The 9,753-nt window shown below is 47.9% G+C and overlaps 1 protein-coding gene across 1 annotated transcript; it reads left to right on the top strand.

The window, feature by feature from the left end:
- The first annotated feature begins 8,420 nt into the window (after nucleotides 1-8,420).
- Nucleotides 8,421-9,356, top strand: LOC102462377 (olfactory receptor 51G2-like). The gene has a single exon (XM_014578286.3). The coding sequence runs from the start codon at nucleotides 8,421-8,423 to the stop codon at nucleotides 9,354-9,356; it is 936 nt and encodes a 311-aa protein (XP_014433772.3).
- Nucleotides 9,357-9,753: the final 397 nt, after the last annotated feature.

Genomic DNA, 9,753 nt, shown 5'->3' with positions numbered 1-9,753 from the left:
CAGTGCCTGTGCAGACACTTCCAAAGCTATTTTGACCCCATATTCATCATAGTGATTTCATTATATTAGGATGCCTCAGAGGCAATGTACGAAGTAGGGTAATTAATGAGCAATCTGTGCCTTGTTGGCTGCTCCCAGCAACAATACAAGGGAAATTTCCAAACATGGAGCACTGTGGAATCTGCTGGGAATTTCGCAGTTTGGAGGTTGGGTTTGTAATGCAAGAAAATACAGCTGCTGAGGAGAAATCTGATACCATATTGTTATTTCTTATTATTATTCTATATTTTAATTCAGCAAGATCAGAGATGTGACAGCATCATCACTGCCACTCAGCTGCCCCCAAGGGAGTCATATGACTAATCGAAACCATGACAAACATGAAGACAAGCCCCGATTCCAAGAATGGAGCCTGCAGCAAGTTTGAAACCCCTGTGATTTGGCCTCTGTAGTTTGCTATTGAATATGAGCATTAAAGCTGGTGCTGCAGACAAAGCCAAGCAGCTGAGACTCCTGGATGGTCAAGTAGCCCCCAGGGGAATGTGCAAACATGCTTCATAAAGGCAGTTGCCTCCCTAGCTGAACACACACTGCCTGCTGCCTGTGCTACTTCTCTGATGACTCCTTGTCCTGTAGAGTGAAGACTTCTGGTGACAGCAGCTCCCTTCTAGCAGGTACCTGGGTATGTTGGCAGGTTTCAGTGGCTTTAAAATGTGAAGTGCAGGGCGAAGGCTGCAGGCTGTTTGCATTGACACCTGGGCTATTGGGAGACTCAGTGATGGGTCTGGAGATCAGGCAGCAGTAGGTAGCTTGGGATCCCTCCCCTGCATCTGTCTATGCTTTACTGTAGGCTACACAAAAATCGGACATTCAAAGAAAGCTCGGAGTGTTAAAACTCTGATGCACCAAGTCAGGATTTCTCAAGTGGTTTCATGCTCCCCAGTGTGTTAGTCAAGATACACAGAAATCTAACAATCCGCTGTTCCCTTCTCCTGCCTTGTTTGCTTAAGCTTGATTTGAAATAAGAAGCTGAGACAGTCATCAAGGCTATGTCTAGACTGCAGGCTTCTTTCGAAAGACGCTCTTTCGAAAGCATCTTTCGAAAGAGCCTCTTTTGAAAGAGAGCGTCTAGACTGCACGGAGAAATTTCGAAAAAGAGGCTTGCTTTTTTGAAAGAAAGCATCCAGTGAGTCTGGATGCTCTCTTTTGAAGAAGCCCTATTTACATTGAAGAACGCCTTCTTTCGAAAGAGGAACTTTCGAAAGAAGGCGTTCTTCCTCGTGAAATGAGGTTTACCGCCATCGAAAGAAAAGCCGCGTTCTTTCGAAATAATTTCGAAAGAACGCGGCTTGAGTCTGGACGCAGGGGAAGATTTTTCGAAAAAAGGCTACTTTTTTCGAAAAAACCCCTGAGTCTGGACACACCCCAAGTGTGTGTTCCTATATTAAACTGTCCCCCATCACCAGCAACACTTTTACTTCCATTCCTTTTCTGTCTTGTTATACTATATCCCATCTGCTTGTTGGATATGCACCACACAGTGACTTTGTTCTACACACATATTAGTAAGAATGCAGAAGTATTAAAAGTCAAACCCGACGGCTGTGTCTAGACTGGCAAGTTTTTCCGCAAAATCATCTGATTTTGTGGAAAAACTTGCCAGCTGTCTACACTGGCCGCTTGAATTTCCACAAGAACACTGACAATCTCATGTAAGATCGTCAGTGTTCTTGCGGAAATACTGTGCTGCTCCCGTTCAGGCAAAAGCCCTCTTGTGCAAATCACTTGCGCAAGAGGGCCAGTGTAAACAGCATAGTACTGTTTTCCGCAAAAAAGCCCCGATCGCAAAAATGGCGATTGGGGCTTTTTTGTGGAAAACCGCGTCTAGATTGGCCACGGACGCTTTTCCACAAAAAGTGCTTTTGCGGAAAAGCATCCTGCCAGTCTAGACGTGCTTTTCCGAAAATGCTTTTAATGGAAAACTTTTCCGTTAAAAGCATTTTCAGAAAATCCTGCCAGTGTAGACGTAGCCAACAGGTTTAACAGGCTGTACTGCTAAAATCCCTTTCTGACCTGAGAAATCATCTCTGAAAGATCAGAGGGGAAAATGGGTCGACATTTGTGTGCTCATGAAGAGAGATGAAATCTCATGCAAACCTTTTCATCATGATAGGAATATTACAGGCCAGACTTTGATGTTATACATGCATATCGGAAGCCAGCAGCATAATTTTTGGAATCTGTACTGGAAGCAGCAGTGGTAATTCTACTACTTAATTGGTTTTGGTTTTGAAAGTATTGCAGAAGTACTCCAAATACTGCCTACAATGGGTTTGTGCTATGAACTCTTTGTTCGGCCAACAGTTGTATACTGTCCCTTCATAAACAATGAGTAGTCCTATAGCACTTTAGAGAGTAAAAAAAAAGTATAGTATCATGGGCTTTCGTGAGTTAAATCTACTTCCTCAGGCTATGTCTACACTACAGGCTTTTTGCACAAGAAGCTTTTTTCGGAGGAGATCTTCTGAAAAATCTTCTTGCGAAAGAGAGCATCCACACTGCAAAAGTGCATTGAAAAAGCGATGTGCTTTTGCAAAAGAGAGCGTCCAGGCTGCCTGAGCGCTCTCTTGCATGTAAGCAGTGATTGCTATAAACAGAACGGCCACCAGGTCAACCTGTCCTTTTTCCTCTTCCCTCTTCTTCCAAAAAAACTCCCTCTTTCCTGTTCACACACGCCTTTTTGCAAAAGAGCTCTTTCACCAAAAAGGCTTCTTCCTCATAAAATGAGGATTACCAATTGCACAAAACCCCCCTGTTCTTTCAATTTATTGTCGAAAGAACGTGCTTGCCGTGTGGACATAACTCAGGCCACTTTTCTGACAAAGTTCTGAAGTCTGGACATACTGTCTAATGAGCAGAGTGGAGAGAAAAGGGGCACCCGCTTAATTTATTACAGAAAAAGAAGGGAAATGGGGAAAATACCTGCCAGTTGTGGTGCCGGTGCTAATGAGGCTAATTGAGTGAGCTGGAAGTGTCCTATATTTGGCTTTTGCTGTCAGTTGGGTGTGAAATATAATGGCCCATCCGGTTCATTTCTTTGTTCAAGCCATGAGAGATAGTATCAAATTTGCATTTGAAGGCCAGTTCCCACAGTCTCTCTCTGTAGTTGGTTTTTGAAATTCCTTTGTAGAACAATTGGTACTTTGAAATCCATTAATGAGTGCCCAGGTAGGTAAAAATGTTCTCCTATGGGTTTATGTGTATTACCATTTTTGATGTCTGACTTGTGTTGATTTATGCTTTGTCACAGAGACTGTCTAGTTTGGCCAATAGACATGGCAGAGGGACATTGCTGGTACTTGATGGCACAGATTACATTACAGGATGTGCAGTTGTATGAGATTCTGATGTTGTGGCCTATGTGGATGAGTCTTTTTAAAACCAGCTTTTCTTACTTTCAATACCCAACTGACACCAAAAGCTAATTATGGGACACTTCCAGTCCCATCACTTAGTCTCATTAGCACCAGCCCTACAATTGGCAGGTACTTTTTCGCACCTCCCTTCTGTTATAAATTGTGAGTCCCCCCCATATCTCTCCACTCTGCTCATCTGAGGAAGTAGGCTTAGCCCATGAAAGCTCACGGTACTTTATATGTAGTGTCCAAGGCGCTAAGGACTACTTGTTGTTTTTTAAAGTAACAGACTAACATGGCTACCTCTCTGAGATTGTCCCCTTAGTAACTGAGCTGAAGCCATTTCTACAAATGACCTTCAGGGTCACGCAGTCACTAACTCTGCAATTCCTGTGCAAGGCTTTTCAAAAAGTCCTTAGAGAACAGAACCACTGGTGCGTATTTCAAAAAGAGTGGAGCTGAGGTATAGGGAAAGACTCTGAGGATGTGTCTACACAGCAAAGTTATTTCAGAATAACGGCCATTATTCCAAAATAACTATGCAAGCATCTACACATCAATTCCGTTATTTTGAAATAATTGGAAAATAATGGACTGCTTATTCCGACTTCTGTAAACCTCATTCTATGAGGAATAATGCCTATTCCAAAACAGCTATTTTGAAACTAGCCAATTAGCCCATCATAAGACGGGATTTTCAGGTCTCTCCTCCACGTCAGTCTTCTCTCCTGAGCCTCCGGTCTCTCGTTCCGTCTCTCCCTCTTCTCCTCCTACTGCCTTCCCCCCTCTCTCTCTCAGCTCTCCTCCACCTCCTGCCTCTCTCTCTGTCTCTCTCTTTCTCTTCTCCTCCTACTGCCTTCCCCCCTCTCTCTCTCAGCTCTCCTCCCCCTCCTGCCTCTCACTCAGGGGACCACGGAGCCCAAACGGTCACTTGCGCCACTTGCTCCCACATGGCGGCCCGGCTGAGCAGTGCAGAAGTCAGCAGAGCGCCACGGCATGAGGTGAAGGGGGGCGGGGCAGTGACGTTCACAACTAAGGGGCAGGGCCTGGAGCCGCTGTCACGCCGCATGTCACCACCCCACCCCCCTTCGCCTCCCACCATGGCGCTTGGCTGACTTCTGCACTGCTCAGCTGGGCTGCTGCAGGGAAGCAAGCGGCGCAAGTGGCTGTTTAGGCCCCACACTGCCCATGCAGCACGGGCCACCCAAAGGGAACAGCCAGCATTTCAGGCAACAGCGCCACCCAGAGAGAACAGCCAGCATTTCAGGCAACAGTGCCACCCAGAGAGAACAGCCAGCATTTCAGGCAACAGCGCCACCCAGAGAGAACAGCCAGCATTTCAGGCAACAGCGCCACCCAGAGAGAACAGCCAGCATTTCAGGCAACAGTGCCACCCAGAGAGAACAGCCAGCATTTCAGGCAACAGCGCCACCCAGAAAGAACAGCCAGCATTTCAGGCAACAGCGCCACCCAGAGAGAACAGCCAGCATTTCAGGCAACAGTGCCACCCAGAGAGAACAGCCAGCATTTCAGGCAACAGTGCCACCCAGAGAGAACAGCCAGCATTTCAGGCAACAGCGCCACCCAGAGAGAACAGCCAGCATTTCAGGCAACAGTGCCACCCAGAGAGAACAGCCAGCATTTCAGGCAACAGCGCCACCCAGAGAGAACAGCCAGCATTTCAGGCAACAGCGCCACCCAGAGAGAACAGCCAGCATTTCAGGCAACAGCGCCACCCAGAGAGAACAGCCAGCATTTCAGGCAACAGTGCCACCCAGAGAGAACAGCCAGCATTTCAGGCAACAGCGCCACCCAGAGAGAACAGCCAGCATTTCAGGCAACAGCGCCACCCAGAGAGAACAGCCAGCATTTCAGGCAACAGCGCCACCCAGAGAGAACAGCCAGCATTTCAGGCAACAGCGCCACCCAGAAAGAACAGCCAGCATTTCAGGCAACAGCGCCACCCAGAGAGAACAGCCAGCATTTCAGGCAACAGTGCCACCCAGAGAGAACAGCCAGCATTTCAGGCAACAGCGCCACCCAGAGAGAACAGCCAGCATTTCAGGCAACAGCGTCACCCAGAGAGAACAGCCAGCATTTCAGGCAACAGTGCCACCCAGAGAGAACAGCCAGCATTTCAGGCAACAGTGCCACCCAGAGAGAACAGCCAGCATTTCAGGCAACAGCGCCACCCAGAGAGAACAGCCAGCATTTCAGGCAACAGTGCCACCCAGAGAGAACAGCCAGCATTTCAGGCAACAGCGCCACCCAGAGGGAACAGCCAGCATTTCAGGCAACAGCGCCACCCAGAGAGAACAGCCAGCATTTCAGGCAACAGCGCCACCCAGAGGGAACAGCCAGCATTTCAGGCAACAGCGCCACCCAGAGAGAACAGCCAGCATTTCAGGCAACAGTGCCACCCAGAGAGAACAGCCAGCATTTCAGGCAACAGTGCCACCCAGAGAGAACAGCCAGCATTTCAGGCAACAGTGCCCCCCAGAAAGAACAGCCAGCATTTCGGCGTTACAGACTCAGAGACACTGGGCTACTTTATATATGATAAGGCATGTGTAGACACTTTACTTCTGTCATTTCGAAATAGCCCCTCAACCAGGGCCATTCTAAGTTATTTCTCATAGATCTGTAAATCTAGGTAGCATGTCTATATTAGGGAAGCCGGCCTCAGACTAATTTTGGCTGTGTCCAGACTCCATGCCTCCGTCGACGGAGGCATGTAGATTAGCCAGATCGGAAGAGGGAAATGAAGCCGCGATTAAAATAATCGCGGCTTCATTTAAATTTAAATGGCTGCCCCGATCTGCCGATCAGCTGTTTGTCGGCAGATCGGGAGAGTCTGGACGCGATGCCCCGACAAAGAAGCCTTTCTTCATCGACACAGGTAAACCTGGTTTCACGAGGCTTACCTGTGTCGATGAAGAAAGGCTTCTTTGTCGGGGCATCACGTCCAGACTCTCCCGATCTGCCGACAAACAGCTGATCGGCAGATCGGGGCAGCCATTTAAATTTAAATGAAGCCGCGATTATTTTAATCGCGGCTTCATTTCCCTCTTCCGATCTGGCTAATCTACATGCCTCCGTCGACGGAGGCATGGAGTCTGGACACAGCCTTTGAGGCCTCCCTGCAGTGTAGACATGCTATTTCAAAATAAGCTATTTTGGAATAACTATTCCGGAATACCTTATTCCGAAATAACTGTGCAGTGTAGACATAGACTAACAGAGGTTAAATGTTATGTAATCCCATCACCCTTCTAAACATGCCGGCTGTGTCTATATTGGCACCCCTTTCCGGAAAAGGGATGCTAATGTAGACTTTGGAATAGGCATTTGCATTAACATGGCTGCCGCTTTTTTCCGGCTTGGAGATAAGCCGGAGAAAAGCGCCAATCTAGATGTGAGTCTCCAGAAAATAAAGCCTTCTCTGGAGGATCTTTTATTCCTACTTGAAAGTAGGAATAAGAGATCCTCCGGAAAAGGCTTTATTTTCCGGAGAATCACGTCTAGACTGGCGCTTTTCTCCGGCTTTTCCCCAAGCCGGAAAAAAGCAGCAGCCATGTTAATGCAAGTGCCGCAGGGGATATTTAAATCTCCCATGGATTTGCCTATTCCAAAGTCTACATTAGCATCCCTTTTCCGGAAAGGGGTGCCAATGTAGACACAGCCGCCTAGTTTAAGTAACTTGCACACACAACTGGATTTTAGTGTAAATCTGGTGTTTGCACTATTTACATGTTTTTGACACTCCCCCAATCCTCGCTCAGCTGAAGTAACCACCTCTCTTAGTTTGTTAACGTGCCAGTTATCTACAAATCCTTGCATGGGGATTGGATGCAGGTCCTATGAGAATGAAGGAGGGCAACCAAAATAATAATAAGACCGGCTCGAGCCAGCGCCAGCGCCAGCGGGTGACATCACTGGCGTCCCCCCGCAAAGGGCGGGGGCACGACGCCTAGAAGACACTGGCGAAGGGCGGAGCACAGACACAGAGGCGGGGAATTCAAAAGGGGGCCAGGATGGCTCCCTAGAGAGAGAGGCGACCAGGGATCATGACCCGGGGAGGAGAAAGAGCCGGGTAAGGCCGGCCCTGTCATGGAGGATAGGGAATAGGTGAGACATCTGGGGGAAGAAGCAGCCCAGGGCAGGGCCACGAAACTCGAGAGAGGAGGGTTTGGGGCAACAACCCCCTTTGCTGAGCCAGGTCAAATGACCTCGCCTTAGGGCCCTGGGCTGGGGTTCGGAGTGAGGGTGGGCCCGGACCCTCTTTCCGCTACCGGAAGTCAAGCCCCCATTAGGCAATATCAGAGTGGGCACATGCCGGTCCTGAGCGGAGCCACGGATGGTGGTCTAAAAGGCCAGTCCCTGTGATAAAGCACCCGAGGAGGAGGTGACTTGGGGTAACTTGTGACACTGGGTCTGTTCAAATTTATCTGTATAAATCTGTCACTGTTGAATGTGATGTTATTGAGTCAGGTGTCAGCACCTGAGCCAAAGAATTAATCCCATGTACTGCAGAGATATAGAGGCATAATTTGGAGGTTCAGGATGAAGAAAATATAGAATATTTATAATCAATAGCGCTAGTGAAGGGACAAATAAATAATAATACAGTCAATAAAAGGTCATGATTTGCACCCCAGAATAGGCTGAATTTCTGGGTCTTGGAAGAGGGGAATTTTTATGGGAGCAGGTCATCTCATAGCTGCCTATTCCAGTACTTCTTCCACTTCATCTGCAGTTTCTAGTACCAGACACTGGGCTACCTGGACTACAGGTCTCACCCAATCTGGCAGCCCCTAACTTCCTATCAGAAGTGTCAATCCAAGAGTTTCTACTCATCTTCCTTGAGATACTGGGGTTCTCATGTCATAACTACCCTCTACTTTCTAAGAGCAGACTGATATCTAATAAAATAATGTCAAGTCTTTTACTCTTTTTCCACACAGGAAAGAAAATTCAAAACTCCTTGAATCTACCCAGTACATCATGTTAGCTGTCAATGACACCAAATCCATGCCTGCAGTGTTCCTTCTTACTGGGATAGAGGGACATGAAGACATCCATCTCTGTATCTCCATTCTCTTGTGCCTTATTTATGCCATTTTGATAATAGGAAATACTGGCATTCTGTTCATTATTAAAACAGAACCAAGCCTCCATGAACCTATGTACATTTTCCTTTCCATGTTGGCCACCACAGACCTTGCCTTATCAATGACCACCATGCCGACAACACTAGGCGTGTTCTTGTTTCACTCTAGGGAAATCGGCTTTGATGCCTGTTTTGCCCAAGTGTTCTTCAACCACTCCCTTTCATACATTGAATCCTCTGTGCTCCTGTTGATGGCCTTTGACCGCTTCATCGCGATCCATGACCCACTGAGATACACGTCCATCTTGACCCTGCCAAGAATATTCAAGATGGGACTCGTGTGTGTGCTAAGAGGGGTGGCTTTAGCATTCCCATACCCCTTTCTCTTGAAACGGTTCCCATACTGTCAAGCCAATATCCTCTCCCATTCCTACTGTATGCACCATGAGGTCATGAAGCTGGCGTGTGCGGACATCACAGTCAACAGCATCTATGGCTTGTTTATAATGCTCTCCACGGTGGGGTTGGACTCTCTAGTTATCCTCCTTTCATATGTGATGATCCTCAAAATGGTGCTGAGCATCACATCCCGTGCAGAGTGCCTCAGAGCCCTGAACACCTGCGTCTCCCACCTCTGCGCCGTCCTACTCTTCTACACACCAATGATCGGTCTGTCTGTGATACACAGATTTGGAAATAGCTCATCTCACTGGCTTCAGATTCTCTTTGAATACGTCTACCTGCTGGTTCCGCCCCTGATGAACCCGATCGTGTACAGCGTGAAAAGCAAACCCCTGCGTGCGAGGATCATCAGGCTGTTTGTCAAGTGAAGGTTTGTTAAGTCAAGTGAAGTTCATCACATGGATCCAGCTCTGGTGATGAGGGAGATGAAAAATATGGTCCTTGTGCACCTCTTCCTTCCTTGGCCCTTGCATCCAAGATGACATGAGCTACTGAGCACTGTGTAGAGAGAGGTTCAGATGGGCTCTAGGGCAAAGACCCATGGGAGGGATGAGTGGAAACTGCAATGGGGGAAATTTACTGAGGCAAACAGCAGCATTTACACAGTGGTAGCATTCCAGGAGAGGCAGAGGACAGCTAGGTGTGTAGCCTGCAATAAGCCATCTTGGTGGGTGCTCTGACCTCAGTACTCCTCCTGATACAGTACTACAGAGAAGGGATGTGGACGTTGTTTCCCACGACACCGGGCCTAGTCCAGTCCCGGCT

The sequence above is a fragment of the Pelodiscus sinensis genome, chromosome 1 (assembly GCF_052426305.1).
Source record: "Pelodiscus sinensis isolate ZL-2025 chromosome 1, ASM5242630v1, whole genome shotgun sequence".
NCBI classification, from domain to species: domain Eukaryota; kingdom Metazoa; phylum Chordata; order Testudines; family Trionychidae; genus Pelodiscus; species Pelodiscus sinensis.
The sequence above is the reverse complement of the archived record's forward strand: the minus strand, read 5'-3'. Positions and strand labels throughout refer to the sequence as shown.